Source organism: Salmo salar, chromosome 02 (assembly GCF_965601325.2).
Source record: "Salmo salar chromosome 02, fSalSal1, whole genome shotgun sequence".
In the NCBI taxonomy this organism is placed as follows: domain Eukaryota; kingdom Metazoa; phylum Chordata; class Actinopteri; order Salmoniformes; family Salmonidae; genus Salmo; species Salmo salar.
In genome coordinates, this window is record NC_138292.1 from 67,968,787 (window position 1) to 67,991,409 (window position 22,623).

General features: G+C 44.0%; 1 protein-coding gene across 5 annotated transcripts; it reads right to left on the reverse strand.

Annotated features, from left to right (window-relative positions):
* Positions 1 to 334: 334 nt before the first annotated feature.
* LOC106590657 (nucleus accumbens-associated protein 1) lies at positions 335 to 22,549 on the reverse strand. 5 transcript variants are annotated; one of them, XM_014181810.3, is made up of 9 exons: positions 22,438 to 22,549; positions 18,404 to 18,555; positions 17,439 to 17,681; positions 16,650 to 16,862; positions 15,695 to 16,103; positions 11,043 to 11,162; positions 10,591 to 10,762; positions 10,339 to 10,436; positions 335 to 10,176 (listed from the first exon to the last, which is right to left on the reverse strand). In XM_014181810.3, exons 2-9 carry the CDS (start codon positions 18,527 to 18,529, stop codon positions 9,854 to 9,856), a joined length of 1,704 nt encoding a protein of 567 aa, XP_014037285.1. In that variant the 5' UTR covers positions 18,530 to 18,555; positions 22,438 to 22,549; the 3' UTR covers positions 335 to 9,853. The 5 variants fall into 5 exon arrangements, with proteins under 5 accessions (XP_014037285.1, XP_045564289.1, XP_014037277.1 ...); XM_045708333.2 differs by having other exon boundaries at positions 15,695 to 16,100; positions 22,320 to 22,549; XM_014181802.3 differs by having other exon boundaries at positions 22,320 to 22,549.
* Between the last annotated feature and the right edge of the window lie 74 nt (positions 22,550 to 22,623).

Sequence of the window (22,623 nt, forward strand, 5' to 3'; positions counted from 1 at the left end):
GTACAAAGCCACCCAGACGACAGCCCGACTAAAAACCACACGTATTTGTTACAAACCTTTTATTAAGATATTCAGATTGTTTTTCATAATTTGTATTTTTTTACAGTAGTTAATGTGCAATGATCTTTATTACTGGGTCACAGTTAGGATTTCACAAAGTTATTGGCACTTGGAACAGGGAAACAACACTGGCATGTACATGGGTAGGGATCAGGAAGAGGGGGGGGTAACATGGGATAGGGTCGTCGGGAGGTGCATCATCAGTAGTATATCTTTGACAACACTACTGCATTAGGTTGTATTTTATATCCAAAACTGCTTTTTCTTTTTAATATTTTAGTCTGGGTTTAAAAAAAATCATAACTCATGCTGCATGTGAACAACTAACAATCAAACTTCAATAGTGCTTCTATGTATTGTAAGAATGTACTGTTAAATATAGTGTGAGAAGAAAGATCTGCAACGGGGACAGACCTCGACGGCACCAGAGACAGTCATTCTCGGTTGCTGTCATATCGCTATGTAACTGAGGTAATAACTTTCACAAAGCATCCCACTTCACAGCCAATACCTTGACTGTATTCCATGTCAATATGAGACTTGAGCTATTTTAATTGTTCTGGTCTGTCTGTACCTGAACTAACTGTATGTAGCCTTAACGTCTCCTGGGTCGTATTCATTAGGGCGCACCGTAGCGAAACGTTTTGCAACGGGGAAAAAAACCCATGAGTGTCTCAGACAAGTTCATGCAGTCCCTCCCGGTTTTCAGTCCGTTCTGTGCCTACTGAACACGACCCCGGTACTTATGAGGTTAGTAACGGTCTGAGGCTATGGCTGACGGCATAGGAGGTAAACTGTATGTGTGGTTGTAAACACATTGAAACGGGACACTTTCAGTGAGCAGCCATGCTGTGTGTGTGTATATCTCTGGTGCGTCAGGGTCCTTATAAGGAGCGGTAATACTAGTAAATGTATCTCTGGAATAGACGTTTAGAAGATTGCTGTCAGTCAGCGGTTGCAGAGAAAAGCACAGATTGGAGCCAGACCTGGGATCAAATACTTCACCTGGGATTGATTGAGCTCACCTGGCTTAATGGACCCAATAGAATTGTCCTAAAACGGCATACCCGGCCCATCGGATTCTCCAGGAGGGCTAGAGCTCCAGAGTATTTTAAAGATTTAAAATACTTGAACCCAGGTCTGATTTTAACTACAAGGATTGGCAGGCCACAATGCAAGCAGAAATGGCCTTGTCCCTTACCACCGGTCTAAGGTCAGATCTTGTTTATCCCCATCATGTTTAAAATTAACGATGGGTAATCTGGTTCTAGAGCTGTGGTAAAGGGGTTCACTTCTACCTATAGCCTGCCATGCAGAGAGGGGAGGGAGGGGCTACCATAGTAATAGAATGGCTTCCTCCTCCCTCTGCAGAGAAGAGATGTACAGTCTTGGTCACTAGGACCCAGGGTGTGACCTGACCAGGGGGATAACCTCCCTCCGCATTGGTTGGTTGGTCACCACCCCCCAGAACCTGCCGGGAGGGGAGGGGGGGGGGGGAGGGGAACAGCAACAACAAATTAACACCAAATGAAAAGGAATAATAGAAAATAAAGGAAACTACAAAAAAAATCATCCACAAAGAGTTGATTCCCCCCATTCATTCCCACACCGATTCATTAGTAGACAGCGTAGCAAATCATTTTGCAACAAAAACTAGAGCTTCCTATTGGACAAATTCGGGTAGTCCCTCCACGCTTGTCAGTTTTCCACCGTTTGGTGCCTAATGAACACAACCCTGGATCCTTCGAAATAGAACGGGCTTGGAACCTCTAACCCCCTCAAACTCAACTCTGGACCTGGAAGCCAGTTCCACTGAATGTTTTCATTGTTCCCCTCTAAAACCAGGGACTGATTTAGACCTGGGACACCAGGTGTGTGCAATTAATTATTAGGTAGAACAGAAAACCAGCAGGCTCGGGACCGCGTAGGGTAAGAGTCGAGTACGCCTGCCTAACCCATTATGCCATCATTGACTTGAATGGGGAGGTCCGTTCTATAGATTCTATTTCTATGCCTGGATCACACTTCTGCCACCAAATACCACTCCACAGACCGTTCTAGAGGGACTAAATAGAGAACGTGTTGACAAGGTGCCGAGGCGTTGGCTAGCGGTCTCTACTATACCGGACCGTTAGCGCTCACCCAAAGGTGCTTTATTAAAGATTATTTCACCCTCTCCATTTCCCTTTTATTCGTCTGTGGTGCAGAGTGTAACCAGGTAGCGACAAGAAGCAACCCAGTGAACACAAGACATTGAAATTGCGTATTATAAACATCATTTCAACCTCTTTTGCTAATGGGAAGACAGACGGGTAGATACATGGAGCATGACGAAGAAGAGAAGCATTGTATTCCTGTCAGGATATAGGCTATGAATAAGTATTTACTTGTCGCTGTGTATTGCATACGTTAGCTATGGGGATCAACTGACAAAATATTTGGTCTTGAACACAATGGGGACTCCATCCCCAAAGCAAATACTGACATGTCTTTTTGAATGTAGAATTAAAGAATACAAGACAAGTCGAGACAGAAAGCAACGCTCAACCACTGATGTAACATTATGCTGCCCTCTATCGGTAGGATGGTGGTAATACCAGGCAGCACAAGAAGTCCCCCCCTCTGAGTTGTAGTACCAACACCAGGTGGGCGAGCACTTTATGAGCATCACAATCCAGCTATTCTCTTGTGGACAGACAATTTTCGGCAATAATGTTACTTCTGGGTAACCGAGATTACAATCCAACCACCATTTCCCTGGCTGGCACAGTTGTCATTATAAACCATTTAGCAGATGCTTTTATCCAAAGCGATTTACAGTCATGCGTGCATACACTTTACGTATGGGTGATCCCGGGAATTGAACCCACTATCCTGGCATTGCAAGCGCCATGCTCTAACAACTGAGCTGGACCACAAGAGCCAAGCACGGTCAAGTCAAGGCAGAAGCTAATTTAACTTCCAGGGAAATGTACAAGAACATAAAAAAAAAAATGTCTGATGGATATTATAAATGGTTATTCCTAGTAAGGAATTTACAAGATATAGTCCCTTAGGAGAGACTGGCATACCAGCTAATGGTGCTCCCACAGTCCATCATCCGTCTGTCTGTCTGTAAACCAACCAACCCTGTCTCCCTCCCCTTCATTACAGCACAATGCAGTTTCAGTACGGTATTCACCCCTTCTCGTGTCCAGCATCAAAACTGCCCCCTCCCCTTCCATTACAGCACAATGCAAAAATATGTGGATCTCTTTCCCTAGCTATTTTACACTTTCAGAGTTCGACCTCTTAATGACAGAACACTTGGCAAGTTTCTAAAACGTGTTAGTTAATGTTTGAATTAGTAATCAGGACCTAAAACACTACAGTACATAGCTTCTCTTAGCAACACTAGTATTTACACACTAGCGTTGCTAGGAATTTGCTTGCAAAAAAATGGAATAGTCAGCCGGAAGGACTCTGCCGATTGTCTGTAGAGTTGGTCCTTATGCAGGGGGGGAAATTAAGCAAAAAACATTTAGTAGAACATAACTTAAACCCTGTCCAAACATGGGTCTGTCGTCCCACTTCCTCTCTGCTTACCTCACGTCAAAATAAAAGTCTGGCACGTGCGCCATACCTGCACAAAAAAAAAGCAAGCACTTGTGAGGGACTTTTATTTTGACATGAGGTAAACAGAGAGGACCTGAGGAACTGCATGGGGTCTACAAACAGACCTTTAATTATAGGTTCCATTTCCCCCCTGCATAAAGACCAACTCTACAGACAAAGTTGAAATTGACTTGACTTCTGGCTTCCGGTGGACTCTTCCATTTTTTTTGCAAGCTAATTCCTAGCAACGTTAGTATGTAAATACTAGCGTTGGTAAAAGCAGCTATACAGTACACTATTTAAATCTGTAGAAATAAAAACATTGGTAAGTATAAACAGAAAAACAGCAACGTAATAATAACATTTCCTACAAAGCTCTTTTCTAAAATATGGTCTCTAGTATTTTTTAAATGTCATTTCTGGCCCCGTGAAAACAACTTCCAGCCGCATTTAGAAATGGTGTGCTTGGCCAGTGTTTCTACATGATTCCTCACTCACTCGTCCTCCTTTTCCTCGTCCCCCCTCTCAGTAGCATTGGACTTGATAAAAGTCATTTAAAAACAGACAAACATGGTTGCCTCCCAAATGGCATCCTATTCCCTATTTAGTGCACTACTTTTGACCAGGGTCATAGGGCTCTGGTCAAAAGTAGTGCAATATCTTTAGGGAATTGGGTGCTATTTGGGATTTAGACTTGATTTCCGGGCCAGGGGTGTCTGTGGTTACGTCCCAAAATGGCACCCTATTCCCTAATATAGTGCACTACTTTTGGCCAGAGTCCTATGGGATACCATATGGGCCCTAGTCAAAAGTAGCACAGGGAATAGGGGATTGATTTCAGCTCTGCTATAATGAAACAGTCTGGATTGCCTGACGACTCACTACATACCTCAGTCAGACAGCCATCGCTGAAGTCGGTTGTGGTGACATCACAATGAGGGGTGTTGTACAAAACAAAGTCATTACCGATTGGAGCATCTCAAAGCCAATGACACATTTTGAAAACGCAGCTTTACCCACGTGTGTTCTGGCTCTGTCCCAACCCATCGGTTTCTGGGACCAATCAGAACTGTTTGAATGTGTTTGCGTTCTAGAAATCGTCAGATTCATGGCGTAGCGTTTGGCCGGAGCAAGGAGTCTGGGTAGCCAGGAAAAGGCTACGTCACCCCGCCCCTTACATAAAGAAACAAAATATTTATCTTTGTTGCAAAAAGGCCATGGGACAAGGATCTTCTCCCTCTCTTCAGTTGTCCTGACTGCAGTTAAGTACCAGAGGCCTGCCACAATGGCTCCTACGTCCTCAGACTTTAAACAAGCAGGAAGAAAGAAAAGCACCCTTCCCTCCATCCACAAGAGGTAGGGTAACAACCATGTATCTAGAAACGTATAGAACAGCACCTCTCTCTCTCTCCTTCCCTCCCAACTCCCACCCATCTTCCCGCTCAAGTCTAGGGATTTCACATAAAAAATAAAGTCAGTTAACTTGGAATAACAACAATCTTATTAGTATAAACATCTAAAATGGACTGTCTCTCTGTATTAATATTTAGAGAGACTATCGACAGGGAAATGTAGACCATCTTCAACATCATCCTAGTCATCACTGCACTTTTAGAAACAGACACATTGTCAGCCTGCAGTCTCCTAAAGGGAATGGACGCCTGGTTGGTTGGTTAGACACATGCCCGATGCAGAGACATATATACAGTACCAGTCAAAAGTTTGGACACACCTACTCATTCAAGATTGTTGGAAAAACATTCCAGGTGAAGCTGGTTGAGAGAATGCCAAGAGTGTGCAAAGCTGTCATCAAGGCAAAGGGTGGCTATTTGAAGAATCTCAAATATATTTTGATTTGTTTAACACTTTTTTGGTTACTACATGATTCCATGTGTTATTCTGATGTCTTCACTATTATTCTACAAATAAGGAAAAGCCCTGGAATGAGTAGGAGTCCAAACTTTTGACTGGTACTGTACACACACACACACCAGCTAACATGCTTGGTCATCCATACATGACTGTCACGCCATCACACAGGCAAGAAAGGACACACCTGGACCGACACACACACACCAAGTCATCCTATCAGGCAGTCCCATCTGTTGTTTAGACAGTTACCACACCAAAACACCCCCCTCCTCCTGCCAAACAAACATTCACACACACACACACACACACACACACACACACGCGAGTCATTCACATACACAACACGAACACCATTTGCAGACATTTAGCTTACATCCTAAATGGCACCCTATTACCTACATAGTGCACTACTTCCTTTGGGACAGAGCCATAGACCTGGGTCATAAAGTGGAGGCTGAATTGAATCAGAATAAAGTGAAGCAGTGAAGCTGAATGAGATCAGGACTCTGAATGGGATGTAATGGTTTGTTTAGTGAACAGTTGATGCTTCCCTCCCTCCCTCCCTCCCTCCCTCCCGAGCCAGCCAGCCAGCCAGCCAGCCAGCCAGCCAGCCAGTGTTTAATCTATATTCATTTAGCTGCGGTGGCCCACCACTCCTACATTATTGCCACAGAGGCAAAATACGTAATTATTATTATTTTTTTATTTTATTTGATAGATATATATATTCCTGCAAGACACGCTTTTAAATGGACAGTTGTTGGCTCAATGACTGGAAGTCTATGGGAACAGCTAGCATGTCATTGTGCTAACACCAGTAGCAATGCTGTGTGTATGTGTCTATAGGCTTCTTTCCTCTCCAGACTAGTACTGTATGTCTCTCCTACTGAGTCAGACAAACAGTCTCCTCTCATTCTCTACCGCCGCACATACCACACAAACACACACTGCTGGCAGAGCCGCGTACCCAAACCACCCACACACACCAACAGGACATGCGCATTCACCACTCCAAAACCCAGACACACACACACGTATGCAGCACATAGAACCAGACGCAGACTCACTCACCCTGGCAGACATGCGCATTCCACACACACACACACACACACACACACACACACACACACACACACACACACACACACACAAAGGCGTTAGCGTGAAGAGCTAGAACTTAACACGCATGACTCCATATATGGCAGCAGAGAGAAATGGGGAGAAACTGCACACACACACACACACCAGTACGCATGCATGCTTTTATACAGAGCCAACCAAGCGTCCCATCCTCCCTCCCTCTAGAGACAGACTGTCCTCCTCTGTGTCTCTCTGTTCTGTCAGCCACTCACTCTTTTTTCCCGTTAAGGCAGCGCTTGACAAATGCATAAAAATAAAAAAAAGTGCAAATTTCTCATCCTACTCACTTCTCTCTTTCTCTCTGTCAGTGATAGAACTTGAAGTCCCCAAGGATCATACCATGTGGTTAACAAAAGGAGGGGTGGGCTCCAGACCCCCCCACCCGCCCAGGCCAAATGGAATAGGTCCACTGGAAGCTCTAGTAGTGCATTCCCATTACACTTTTAAACCCTGGGCTCTTCTTTGACAGTTAGCCTTTTATAGAAACACTCCAAAACCTCTCTCTATATATATATATATATACACACACACACACACACACACACATCTTAAAAAAACTACAAACGTAAACAACAAATGGCCTGTTTTAAAAGCCAGGCCTAAAAGCAGATAGCTCTGATCTAAAATAACAATGGTCGTTTCCAGATATATAAACAACTCCATGGCTTTCTTTTGGTTGGTTGGTTGAAAGGGGGAGTTACAATGACAATGTTAAGCCTATATTTTACCCAGGTTTATTTTATAGTTGTTTGTTCTATACTCTGTTTAGGTTCACAGTCAGAGTGTGGGGGAAGTGTTACGATTGATTAACCCTCAACTCCAAAGCAGTGTGTGTGTGTGTGTGTTTGTGTTTTAGTGTGCGTTTCTACCCCAAACACACAGCAGACCACCTCAGTAACACACAACAGACCAAGCCTGACAATCACAACAGAACCCACCGCCGGCGCTGACACCAACTGCATTACAAGGTGCTTCACTAACCCAGCCTGGGTGCCAGTCTGTTTCTACTCCCTCGTCAACTCCTTATGGAATTATCACGCAATGAGTTACAAGGTGGCGGCAAGATCCTACAAAACAGATCTGGGACCAGGCTATCACTAACAACTGTTTCTATAGCAGTAGCATGTCTATCCTCACTTCTGCTCAGAGTACAAACCCCTTGAGCACTGATCTAGGATCAGCTTGCCCTCCCCAAACCCTAACCTTGACAACTAGCGGGAAAACGCAAACATGACCATAGATCAGTGTTTAGGGGCAACGGGTTCTTCCTCCTTGACACACCATGATTCTACTGTATGATGGGATACTGGCGGTGGCGTCATTGGCTCCCTACTGGTACTGTGATAGATGGGAACTGCCACAGTCATCTTTCATCCAATCACTGATGAGCTGTAGCTAGAATGACAGTTGGTCGTTATTCATGGGTTGTCACGGTCCATCTCCTCTCTGTAGTTTCTCACAAGGTGTGTTCAACAGAGCTTTACAGGGATGTTTATAGGCTGGCAGTGTGCTGCTGCTGGATCAGTCTGGGTGCACCGGAGTGTGTGTGTGTGTGTGTGTGTGTGTGTGTGAGAGAGATGCAGCATCACACACACCAGAGTGATGGATGAATGAGTCAGCCAAGCGTGTGTGAGCACACTCCGTCTGGGTTCTCACTCTCTGCCGCATGTGACAACACACACTTCTGTCACCATCCACACACACTGACACACAGTGTGTGTGTGTGTGTGTGTGTGTGTGTGTGTCGTATTACTTTAATTGGCACCATTGTATCCGCCCAGGATGCATAGGGATTAGTCCTCCAGGGTACTTTAATCCGTGTGTGTGTGTGTCATGAATGCCTCTTAGCAGGATACACCAACCCTCCCTCAGTCCATAACGAAACCAAATACAGAATAGGTCCACCCTGTGTACACTACACACATCTAACATAATGCCTCTACAACCCAGCCCCTACACCCTAGCCCACAGCTTCATGCTTGGTCAAATGGAGACGATTCTAGTATTTGGATAAGACTTGTATTATAGTATTATAGTGCAAGACAAGTACATTATTCAGCTATTACTTGCTTAATAGTGCGAGACAACAAATATCACTTTCCTTCGAAATGTGAATGTGGGCGTGAGCTGACGTGATTTTAACACGGTCCCTTACTCCTCTCTCTCTACACAGAATTCAGTAGACGTATAGGAAGTCATACCGTATCATCGACATGGATACCAGATCAGAGCATCTTCTTCCTCGTCCAGTCACCAACTGTTCAACCATCTTTCAGTAACACGTCTCCTCTGCTTTTCAGGGAGTCTTGGCAACAAGTCAAAGGTCACACACACGGAGAGAAAAACTATGAGACGAGAGTCACAAATTAAAGGTGAAAACGTAGGAATGAAAACAGCCCTCTAAAATGGGGGGGGGGGGGGGAAGAGGGTTGGGGGGGGGGGGGGGTCCAAAAGTCCTGCCAATATACAGAATACATATACCTATTTCAACCATTAAGCCTTTACGTAACCCCCCACAAATATCAACCCCCTCCCCATAAAATAGCCTTCAGTAGGACTTCCAGAGTCTCTATAGAAACTGATGAATACAATCTAATCAATCAATCGATCGAATACAATCTACTGTCCACAGACAATACATACAGGTGACTTGACAACGCTTCACGACCGATACATTCATTATCAAAACAGTGTTATTAGACCGTCAAAACCAGCCATTACTACCCCACTCAACCCCGACCGCCATCCACCCCAAAAGGTCCCTCCTCCTAGGGAATGTGTTTCAGCGATATGGAAAGGAGAAAGGACCTTTGCCAACCAAAAAAACAAACATTAAAACAAGAAAAGATTCTACAATGGGGATCAGGGAATATTCCTAGGTTAAGCCCCCCCCTTACATTACAAACCTCCCCCGTCTTTCTTTCTGCACCTCTATCCCTCCATCTTTTCATCTCTCTCCCGCCCAAAAGGGGGCAGACACTATGTACATGGGTCCGGGACGGCGAGAGAGAGAGAGAACAAGGGATGTAACAGATGGATATAATAAATGAAATTCCAAGTATTAAGGGAAGAGATTAAGATATGGAAAAGTGACATTAAAAAACAAACTAAAACTGAGGGAGGAAGTATCGCCGAGAGCAATGATCAAAGACCATCGACCAATAAGATCACAATAAGCCCACTCACTTTAAAACAAAGTGCTGCCGTCTCCGCCCACAACGCCTTGTAACCCCTCCCCCGAAGAAGGTCCCGCATCGCTATTGGCTGCCGCCGCCGCCTCCTCTGCCAGGGAGTTGGGGTCGAACCCATGCTCCGCCCCCAGGGCGTCGGCCTCCATCTTGACGGCGTCTGATTGGAGGAAAGCGGAGTAGGCGTCACCCTCGGCCATGAGGAGCTTGAGCTTCGGGATCCAGGACTTTCTGACGACCCGGCGGGCATTAGTGCACATGTCAGCCGCGATGGCGTTCATCTCGCTCTCCTTGAAGCTTGGCGCAAAGTTCTGGCAGTAAACTGTTGAGGGGAGAGAGAGTTAGGTGCTGCGGACAATATAGATGCACTGGAATGATGTGAAGAAATGCAGGTATATGACTACAACACGGTGTAGCACTGAGTGTGTGAGGCTTGTCCGGTGTGTGTGAAAGCAAAGCTGTGCACTGAGTGTGTGACACTCACACTTGACGGCGTGCAGTACTCTGCTGTCCAGGGGCTTGCGGCTGGGGTCGTTTGTAGAAGAGCGGATCCCCGTCCCACAGCTGTTAGCTAGAGTACTCCTGAGAGGGGATGGAAAAGATACACAGTATCACTTACTGTATGTCAGAACAAACAAATATTATGCTGCCTAAAGCGCATGCACCGATGCACAAACGCAAGCACACAAAATGCACACGCTTCCAACGGTCAAACAAACACACACCCTCCCCTCACCTGTCGAAGAAAGAGGCCAGCAGCCTCCTCAGTAGGACCTTGTGCCGCGTGCCGGCGCTGACGTGACAGTTCATGAGCTGGGCGCGGGAGATGAACACGGAGGTACCAGTCACCAGCTCCAGCCTCTCTGCAGGGTCACCCTCCTCGTACAGCCGCGGGTGGCACCGGTTACCTACACCAACCAATCAATCCATTCAAATGTATTACAGCCTTTTTCACATCAGCTGCAGGCGCTTGCCAATCAAGTGTTTTTACAGTAACAGTAGCCTGGTCTAAACGCAGGTGGCAGCCAGCTATGAATAAATGAATGACTGAACTCAGAATGTCAACGTGTATAGAGTTGCCTCAGACATGCGAGTACAACAGTACATTTCAACTATAGCATTACTTTAGAAAAAGAAAAACGGCCAGTATAATATTACAACCTAAATGAAGTCTGTGTGTGTGTGTACCTATCTGGGTGATGAGTTCGGCAGGTAGCGAAGCCAGGTCCTGGCGTAGCCTCACCCCCCTGCCACCCCGGGTCTCTGCCGTGAGGTGCTCCGGTAGGGACTCCACACGCTCGCCCGCTACTGGGGTGGTACAGAGAGGGCACACGTTACGCATGAATACACACAGCAACATTAAACACGCGGCTACATTAACACACATATACACTGAACAAAAATAGAAAACGCAACATGTAAAAGTGTTGGTCCCATGTTTCATGAGCTGAAATAAAAGATCCCAGAAATGTTCCATACGCACAAAAAAAATAATAATCTCTCTCAAATGTATTTATACCTTGTTAGTGAGCATTTCTCCTTTGCCAAGATAACGGTCAGGTGGATGAATTGTGGCATATCAAGAAGCTGACTAAACAGCATGATCATTACACAGGTGCACCTTGTGCTGGGGACAATAAAAGGTCACTAAAATATGCAGCTGTGTCACACAACACAATTCCATAGATGTCTCATGTTGAGGGAGCGTGCTAATGGGCATGCTGACTGCAGGAAAGTCCACCAGAGCTGTTGCCAGAGACTTTAATGTTCATTTCTCTAAGCCGCTTCCAACATCGTATTAGAGAATTTGCCAGTATGTCCAACCGACCTCACAACCGCAGACTGTAATGTTGTGTGATGGCGAGCGGTTTGCTGATGTCAACAGAGTGCCCCATGGTTCTGGTGGGGTTATGGTATCGGCAGGCATAAGCTACGAACACAATAGCATTTTATTGATTGGTTATTTGAATGCACAAAAATACCGTGACGAGATCCTGAGACCCATTGTGCGGCCCATTTAATTTGAGGTATCTGTGACGAACAGATGCATATCTGTATTCCAAGTCATGTGAAATCCATAGATTAGGAGTTAATTTATTTACTTCAAACTGTCTGATTTTCAAGTGTGTGTGTATATATATATATATATATATATATATATATATATATATATATAGTGGGAAGTTTACATGCACTTCGGTTGGAGTCATTAAAACTTGTTTTCAATCACTCCACAAATGTCTTGTTAACAAACTATAGTTTTGGCAAGTCGGTTAGGACATCTACTTTGGGCATGACACAAGTCATTTTTCCAACAATTGTTTACAGATGATTTCACTGTATCACAATTCCAGTGGGTCAGAAGTTTATATACACTAAGTTGACTGTGCCTTTAAACAGCTTGGAAAATTCCAGAAAATGATGTCATGGCTTTAGAAGTTTCTGATAGGCTAATTGACATCATTTGGGTCAAGTGGAGGTGTACCTGTGGATGTATTTCAAGGCCTACCTTCAAACTCAGTGCCTCTTTGCTTGACATCATGGGAAAATCATAAGAAATCAGCCAAGACCTCAGAAAATAAATTGTAAACCTCCACGTCTGGTTCATCCTTGGGAGCAATTTCTAAACATCTGAAGGTACCACGTTCATCTGTACAAACAATAGTACACAAGTATAAACACCATGGGACCACGCAGCTGTCATACTGCTCAGGAAGGAGACGCGTTCTGTCTCCTAGAGATGAACGTACTTTGGTGCAAAAAGTGCAAATCAATCCTGGAACAGCAGCAAAGGACCTTGTGAAGATGCTGGAGGAAACAGGTACAAAAGTATCTGTATCCATAGTAAAATGAGTCCTATATCGACAAACTGAAAGGCCACTCAGCAAGGAAGAAGCCGCTGCTCCAAAACCGCCATAAAAAAGCCAGACTATGGTTTGCAACTGCACATGGGGACAAAGATCGTACTTTTTGGTCTGATGACACAAAAATAGAACTGCTTGGCCATAATGACCATCGTTATGTTTGGAGGAAAAAGAGGGAGGCTTGCAAGTCGAAAAACACAATCCCAACCATGAAGCACGGGGGTGGCAGCATCATGTTGTGGGGGTGCTTTGCTGCAGGAGGGACTGGTGCACATCACAAAATAGATGGCATCATGAGGTAAGAAAATTATGTGGATATATTGAAGCAACATCTCAAGACATCAGTCAGGAAGTTAAAGCTTGGTCGCAAATGGGTCTTCCAAATGGACAATGACCCCAAGCATACTTCCAAAGTTGTTGCAAAATTACTTAAGTACAATAAAGTCAAGGTATTGGAGTGGCCATCACGAAGCTCTGACCTCAATCCTATAGAAAATGTGTGGGCAGAACTGAAAAAAACGTATGTGAGCAAGGAGGCCTACAAACCTGACTCAGTTACACCAGCTCTGTCAGGAGGAATGGGCCAAAATTCACCCAACTTATTGTAGGAAGCTTGTGGAAGGCTACCCGAAACATTTGACCCAAGTTAAACAATTCAAAGGCAATGCTACCAAATACTAATTGAGAGCATGTAAACTTCTGACCCACTGGGAATGTGATGAAAGAAATAAAAGCTGAAATAAATAATTCTCTCTACTATTATACCTGACATTTCACATTCTTAAAATAAAGTGGTGATCCTAACTGACCTAAGACAGTTTTCACTAGGATTAAATGTCAGGAATTGTGAAAAACTGAGTTGAAATGTATTTGGCTAAGGTGTATGTAAATTTCCGACTTCAACTGTGTGTGTGTGTGTGTGTGTGTGTGTGTGTGTGTGTGTGTGTGTGTGTGTGTATCTTTCTGCTCTTTCAAAGACCTGACGTTCCAATGAAGATCGCATCCCCTCCCAGATAACATATATAATATAGAACTGTTATGTTGCCATTATTTAACCAGAAAAGTCATTGAGAACACATTCTGTATTTAATTTCTCTCATTCCTTCACTATGACAAATAACCTATATCTTATTTTCTTTCCCATTTGAACTGTACCTCAGTAAAATCTTTGAAATTGTTGCGTTTATATTTTTGTTAAGTGTACCAAACATTAGGAACACCTGCTCTTTCCATAACACAGACTGACCAGGTGAATCCAGGTAAAAGCTATGATCCCTTATTGATGTCACTTGTTAAATCCACTTCAATCAGTGTAGATGAAGGGAAGGAGTGTGTGACATTCAGAGGGTGAATGGGCAAGACAAAAGATTGAAGTGCCTTTGAACGGGGTATGGTAGCAGAGGGGGTGCAACTCAATATTATAATGTTTTGTCCACTCAGCGGACAACTGTCTATAATGACATGCAGGTCTAGCTAACACTATCCTACAACGGAGTGGGACAGAGGAGGACAGGGTACATGTAAAGACAGAGTCACACTTAAATATGTATCTATTAATATTGACAAAGCTACAACTAGCATTAATGTACAGACATAAGCAAAGGCACACACACAAACAGAACATACAGTAGATAGCATCAGAAAGTGATGCTAATTCCCCATCTTCTTCCAAATCACGATTACAATCAGCTGCCTACTTGTTCCCTCTAATGTCGTCTCTTCCCTCATCTATCAGTCTATTGTTCTGACCCGAAGCAGTCTTGCTCCCTCCTCCCTCGGGCTGGGAATTGCCAGGGACCTCACCATACGATATTATCACCATACTTAGGTACCAATATGATATGTATTGAGATTTTATACGGAGGTTTTATTGTGAATTAATGTTCTAAATGTATTGCTCACCATATGTCTGCTGCAGAGAGGCAAGAGGAGAGCCATGAGAAAACCACTTTTGATCAGTCATGGAAATAAAAGTGCTGTAAACACATTGGCTCACTATTTAAACAGGAGATGGAGGCCAAGCTATGGAATGAAAAATAACAGTTCTGGTGCAGGTACAGCCAGCTAACGCTGCCTAGCAAATTATTACTATATATATATATATATATATATATATATATATATATATATATATATATATATATATATATATATATATATATATATATATAATCACCACCGTTCAAAAGTTTGGGGTCACGTAGAAATGTCCTGGTTTTTGAAAGAAAAGCACATTTTTTTGTTGATTAAAATAACATCAAATTGATCAGAAATACAGGGTAGACATTGTTAGTGTTGTAAATGACTATTGTAGCTGGAAACGGCTGATTTTTAATGGAATATCTACATAGGTGTACAGAGGCCTTTTATCAGCAACCATCATTCCTGTGTTCCAATGGCACGTTGTGTTAGCTAATCCAAGTTTATCATTTTAAAAAGGCTAAATGATCATCGCAAAAGGGCTTTCTAATGATGTTGGCACAGCTGAAAACTGTTGTTCTGATTAAATAAGCAATAAATCTGGCCCTTAGACTAGTTGAGTATCTGGAGCATCAGCATTTGTGGGTTCGATTACAGTGGCCAGTTTTATTGATTCTTTAAAATCAGAACAACAGTTTTCAGCTGTGCTAACCCTTGCAAAAGGGTTTTCTAATGATCAATTAGCCTTTTAACATGATAAACTTGTCATTTAGTCATTTACAACATTAACAATGTCTACACTGTATTTCTGATCAATTTGATGTTATTATAAATGGACAAAAAAAATTGCTTTTCTTTCAAAAACAAGGACATTTCTAAGTGACCTCAAACTTTTGAACGGTAGTGTATATATATTTTTTTTAATCAATACTTGGGAGTCAAATATTGGTATAATATCGTCCCAAAATAATATTGCAGTATGTAACTTTATCAATTTTCCCCCCCCCATAACTACGCTCCTCCAGATTCCTACCTCACACCAACTCTCGCTCTCACCTGTGGCGCCCACATTGAGCATACTGTACATTGTGTACATGTTACAGATCTGCCTGTACTGCTCTTCGGCGCTGTCGTCGGTCACTTCCTCTTCCTCCTCGTCATCGTGGTAACTAAGGGGCGAGTCGCTGGTGTACATGCTCAGCGTCCCCGGACTCGTTCCGTCCGGCGTCCCCACGCTGCTGCTGTTATGGTTACTGTTGTTGTTATGGTTACTGTGGTTAACAACGTTTCTGCCTGTTGCATCTTGGGAGTTGCAGTTGTTTGATGAGGCGGAGGAGGAAGAGTAGCGGGCGGCTTTCCTGGACCCCCCTCCTCCCGACCCCCCTCCCCCGTCACCGCGGTTGCCCCCCTCCCACAGGCGCTTGGCGACAGGGCTGCACACCACCGAGTAGGACGTGGCCTCCTGCTGAGAACGAGAGAGAAGTGATTAGCTACGTAACACCTATTTAGTGTGTTGTCATCCGTTCATCATGTGATAGGGCAACCAAACTCATGTGTATTTATGCTTGAGCATTGAGTGTTTCTGTATTTCCTCGTATGGCACAGGAGACACATACGTTCACAGCTTGCACCTTTGACCAGAGGGGCAGGATTAATGAGTTAGCTAGCTAACTTTTTTTTTCTTTTTTTTAAACAAATAACTATAGAATTTCTGGTAAACTTGTTGAGTCAATTAGACCATGTCCACTTCAAGCTTATCTTTCAAAAAAATACATTTTAGAATATTTAGGCAAGTTAGCCGCCTAACTCATTGATCCTTCTTTGTAGTACACTCCTCTGCTCTATGAAAGACCTGACGTTCCATTGAAGATTGCATCCCCTCCCAGATAAGATATATCATCTCAAACACACTTTATTTTTTGCCTTTCTTTAACCAGGAAAGTAATTGAGAACATTTCATTTCTATTCCATTCCTCCACTATGACTAATAACATATTTTTTGCCAACTCACCTGCTGTGTCTGTGGTGTGGGTTGTGGCGTAGTCCCGCTCTGCTCCGTCTTCACCCTCGACACCAGGGGGAGGGGTGTCAGGCAGGAGGCGGGCCTACATGCTGCCGTGGAAACCACCCCAGCCCCTCCGGTTTGAGTGACAGGGCTCTGGGGCTCGGAGGGCGGAGTCTCTTCTGCGTGAAGACCCTGGGAGTCACAGCTAGGGGAGGAGACCTGGAGGAAGAATATGCAAATGAAGAGGTAAATAAATCTGAGAAAAATATGTTAAATATTTAAGACTATGTAAAGTGGGAACTGGAAAGCTTTGACAAGGAGAACCTTAGCCTAATGCAGGGGTAGGCAACTAGATTCAGCCGCGGGCCGATTTTTGTTGGAGCGAATAGTCGGGGGTCGGAAAATAATTATAATTTGCACATTGACCACAACAAAGCCCCTAAAAGAGATTTAAAAATAACAATAATTTCATACCTTGATTAGACTGAGACATGATCACGTCTTATATTTTGTGAAGGAATACTTGGGAACAGATTTCCTAAAATAAACAATGTTTAGCTGAATTCCTGGTGATTTTACAGTTTCTTTTTTATACCAAAAACTAAAATAATAAATATATATTTAGTATAAACTTTTGGGGGGGGCAAAAGAAAACACCTGTTGCCGAACCCTGTCCTAATGAAACAATCCACTTGTGCTGTCAGTTGCAGTCCAATTATCTCCCAACATCTACCTACGGTGATCATAGGAGTTGGCAAGACAGCACAAACAGGTTGCTATGGTTACACTAGATACCTTAAGGAAGAACTCTGTGCCCTTCTCCATGATCTGCTGAATCTGCAGGAAGCCTGCGGTGTACATGAGGAGGAACTGGTCCCCCACGTTCATGCTGAGGCGACCTGTGTAGCAGAAGGCTAGGATCTGTTGGAAGCTCTGGGGCTGGACGGCCGGGGGGAGCTCCACCACACTGCTCTTCCCTCCAGCGTTGAACAGGTCCCGGAAGTAGGAGCTACTGGCCGCCAAGACCGCCCGGTGCGCCTGGGGAGGGACGGAGAGAGGAAGGGGTGAATACATATACAGCACACAGGCTTCTTTTTAAACAAACTTGAGGTACAACCAGAATATTTCACCAGGTTTCTTAACCCTAATCAAAATATATAACTGTTGATTCAGTCTAGCCTAACAGTTAACTGTGTTTTGGATCAACCGTCGCCCTAACTTGAAGGCTTGTCAATGAGGTAAATAACGGTTAGATTGGTTCAGTTTACTCCAAAAAACAACATTGATGTTTGTCTTTTTTTTTTTACCCCTTTTTTCTACCCAATTTCGTGGTATCCAATTGGGCTCGAACCCAGAATCTCTGGTCTCATCGCTGCAACTCCCACACGGACTTGGGAGAGGCGAAGGTCGAGAGCCATGCGTCCTCCGAAGCACTGCTTCTTGACACAATGCACATCCAAACCGGAAGCCAGCCGCACCAATGTGTCGGAGGAAACACCGTACACCTGGCGACCTGGTCAGCGTGCACTGCGCCCGGCCCGCCACAGGAGTCGCTAGTGCGCGATGAGACGAGGATATCCCTGCCGGCCAAACCCTCCCTAACCCGGACGACGCCGGGCCAATTGTGCGCCGCCCCATAGACCTCCCGGTCGCGGCCGGCTGCGACAGAGCCTAGAATCTCTGGTGGCACAGCTAGCACTGCGGTGCCTTAGACCACTGCGCCACCCGGGAGGCCCACATCCATGTTTATCAACTCCTACCTTGAAGGCGTGTCCCTTGACAACCACGGAGACGTCGCAGTAGAGCCCCTGGAGCCTCTGCTCATTGAGACACTCCAACACGTTGTTGCCAAAGTTAGGGATCGCCATCTGTAGCGTCTGAGCCATAACGCTCTAGCCCAGCACCACCGGGTCTATAACAAGGAGAGAAATGTTATATTAGGTCTGGTCTATGTCATGTAGGCTACAAAGTTAGGGGTCATCATCTGTAGCGTCTGAGCCATAACGCTCTAGCCCAGCACCACAGGGTCCAATAGCAGGGAGAGAAATGGTTATATAGGTCTATGTCATGTACGGAATATGTTATGGATCGCTTCCTGTTTGTTGTTGTTTACTGGAGAGGCGAGAAATGGGGGGGGGGGGGTGAGAGACTGGGATTGAAATAAGGAGAGTGATGGGAGGGAGGGGGATAGAGGGATGACTAATGCACCTTTAATAAAGAGCGCTAGAAAGAGAGATCCTTTTTTTAAAAAATTTTTGTCAATTAAGTTTGTCTCATTCATTTCAAATAAACATTTTCCAATTCTGCGGTGGGTAACTAGCTTTTGTCCTACTTTGCTGTTTTGAATGAGACAAGAGAAAAAGGCAGCAGAACTCCATTACATAATTATTCAGTTTTGTTTGGTTTGTTGCCATCCAGCCTTGATGTGTCAGATCACAAGGAGAAAGAATGGCTGTCAAACTTGCCTCTCCACAAAGAACCCTTAAAGGTTCTCCATTCTTTTTGAAGACTTTGCATTGAAGAAGACTGCCACAACTTTAACTGACTGGCGGCACATAAGATACCATGATGCCTTTTAATTTAGATTATTTTTAGAGCACTAACTGTGTAATGAACCACATGTGACTGGGAATCAATGGAAAGGCCACGGCCATGAGCCACTAGGCTAATAAAAAACACTCCGATGAGGATTAGGCCTATTTAATAACAAGGTCAAGCAAAGCTAATTTCATCAACACGCATACGATTAAACAATGAACAGACCTATATGTTGTCCTTAAAGACTGCTACTCAAGTGCCAACTGAAGGAAAATAGCCTATGTAATAGCCTAAAAACAAACGTTTTTTTATTTCCTAGGACCTTGGCTAATTAAGATCTATGGTCTTGCTCTTTGCATACACATTTGTATCTGTGTAAGTTAATATACATGTATTTCTCCATTAAAACTATATAAACAGAGAAAGAACGCATAACAATTTACCTACTGCCATTGCACAAGATAAGAGAGCACGCTTTCAACTTTCCAATAATTATTCTCACAACTAACAATTAAAACAGGTTGAACTTTATATTTAGCCTAGTACATTTCCTTATCATCAAACTGAGAACATATTGCTTAATTTTGATTGGAGGAATGCAGAATAGAAACAATAAAAACGACCACCTAAACCCATCATCGCATTAGGTTCCATTTCCTCTGGGGCCACAACATCCAAGAACATAAAGGCAGTTCATTTAACTGATTTGACCTCTAACCCTCTACCTACCAGTAATATAATCCTGTCTGACTAATCGTTTTGTAGTGTGTTGTTTTATAATGTTACGGCTGGGGGGGGGGGGGGGTAGAGGTTGAATAAAGTGTACATATTTTTCTTTCATTAAAGTAAAACTTCAATTCAGGTGGCAAAATATGGAATTTCATTCAGATTATGTAATATTATTGTCCCTCACATAACCCTGACATAAACATTGTGTGGTGGTGACGTTTTACATTTCCATTTACGTCATTTAGCAGACGCTCTTATCCAGAGCGACTTACAAATTGGTGCATTCACCTTATGATATCCAGAGGAACAAGCACTTTACAATAGTACATCTTTTTTTGGGGGGGGGGGAGGTTAGAAGGATTACTTTATCCTATCCCAGGTATTCCTTAATCACCACCTTCCAGAGACACCTGAAACCCCACCTCTAAGGAATACCTGGGATAGGATAAAGTAATCCTTCTAACCTCCCCCCCCCCCCCCAAAAAAAAAAGATGTACTATTGTAAAGTGGTTGTTCCACTGGATATCGTAAGGTGAATGCACCAATTTGTAAGTCGCTCTGGATAAGAGCGTCTGCTAAATGACGTAAATGGAAATGTAAAACGTCACCACCACACGATGTTTATGTCAGGGTTATGTGAGGGACAATAATATTACATAATCTGAATGAAATTCCATATTTTGCCACCTGAATTGAAGTTTTACTTTAATGAAAGAAAAATATGTACACTTTATTCAACCTCTACCCCCCCAGCCGTAACATTATAAAACAACACACTACAAAACGATTAGTCAGACAGGATTATATTACGGGTTAAGAAACTAAATGTTATTTTTCGCTGATGCCACCTTATTTTTTATTTTGTACAAGCATATAAGATCAATGAATAAGCTCACATTCAGCAATCACATACACATGTAAAAATATGTTTTATATAAATGATAGGCATGGCTGTAGCCAATAATCAATCAAATACTATAATATTCAATTTCCTGGTTTGGGAGGTGAAAAGGTAGCCACAGTTAGCAAGTAGCAAGCTAAAAGCTAATGCTAATTTGATGTTAACCAAATTAAAAGGTCCAATTCTTGAACGTCCAAGTCATCAATTGAACACTGCCAAGTAAAATCATTTGCTTATTTACTTGAAAACATTTGCTTTAAAGAGTCAAAAATGAAGAAATCTACTTTGCATCAACCGGCATGTGGCTATATTATGTAGCTAGCCTCCCAAGAGCACGAATAATATTAACTTTAAACGGAATATACTGTACATCGATGAATCATTAATAGGTCAATCTCACATCGAAGGATAGCGGGAGAGACTCGTCGGTGCCCGCCAAGGAAAGACTAGAGGCCTGAACAGCGGTAGAACAGCCAGACGGAGTGGGCAGAGAGAGCTGTCCGTGCCCCGTTGTCTGCCAGTATCTTTGCCCCGTGAGATTCGGAGCGCTCGGGCTGGCACGGGCCGGGGGGCGACGGAAAGACTGGACGGTTAACAAAAAAATACTTTATCACCGGTTCTCTCTTTCTGCTTATGTCGATGCAGCCCTTCATTTGCTCTATCAAACTAGCTAAAAGACAACGGCACGAATTATGTCACAAAAATAGTAGAACAAATAAAATATTCAGGAGTTGCTTCACCCGCCGCTGTCGCCCCCACTCTGTGCCAGTGCTGTCGGTTAGAGTTACCTCCTTGGGCCTAGGCTAGCTACTCCGCATACACTGTACTTTTTATTTCGGGTTAGCCCATCGCATGATGTAACCCGGCGCTAGCTGAGTTATCACCCAAATTCTTTATTTGTCGCCCGAAACAATGGATCATCCAATTAAAGTTTCGTTCAGTAAAAATCTGAATTTCTAAATATTTTAGTTATTTTTGGGAGGTAGCTTGGGAGGGTGGTCCCCGGTCAACACTCAACAGGTCAATCCGGGACAAACGTAGGCAAGCAACTGGGGGGGCGAGTCAGACTGAACCATGCATGCTTGCAGCGAGTGGTGATATAGCTATTAGCCTAAGAGTTCCTGCTAGCCAAGACACCAATTTAACCAGTTAACCTCAACACGCGATGTACATAAACCATTTCTGTTAGGAGTAGACTCATTCTACTGTGAAAATGTCACTCTTCAACGAAACATCCAGGTAAAACCCGGCCGCGTTTCAAAAGTTGAGGAATAAAGAGCGAGAGAGAGCGCGGAATGCTGTGAACTCACCGATGAAAGGCAGGCTAGGCAACCCGCGGTGTTTGCAGGCAGTGTGAGTGTGAAGCATAGACGGTAGCGAAATAGCCACTAAAGTGGTTAAAGTTTTGTTGGTGCTGCTGTTCGGTGTTCCAACTCAGCCCATCCCCCACCACACACCTTCCCCAAAACAATAGCTAACTAACCCGCCCACTCCCCCAAAAAACTCACACGGAACCGCTCTCAATTCCTCCCCGAAGAAAAGCCACTTCACAACAGCTAGCCGCCGCAACCACCTCGCCGACTTCCCGTGTCCTTTCTGACCCCGGTGAACCCTGGTAAAACTCACCCCCCTCACTATATTCCGTTGGAAAGTGTTTCAATGGAGTAGTGCAGAAGCGTTCGGTCCTCTCCCTCTCTACAGGCAGCCATTCAGTGTGTGAGCACAGCACAGGTGGAGAAGCAGAGCGCAGAGCTATCGAGGGAGCCCAAAACGGTACCCAGAGGTGGAGGAAAAGATCACAGAGCTAACCGA

Bases quoted from the DNA above. Each gene is read 5' to 3' on its own strand.
- LOC106590657 (XM_014181810.3), bottom strand. From the start codon at position 18,529: ATGGCTCAGACGCTACAGATGGCGATCCCTAACTTTGGCAACAACGTG. The intron at 16,104-16,649 runs GTGAGTTGGCAA...TCTCGTTCTCAG, and splicing joins CCACACCACAGACACAGCAG to CAGGAGGCCACGTCCTACTC. The intron at 10,437-10,590 runs GTGAGGGGAGGG...ATCCCCTCTCAG, and splicing joins CTGGCCTCTTTCTTCGACAG to GAGTACTCTAGCTAACAGCT.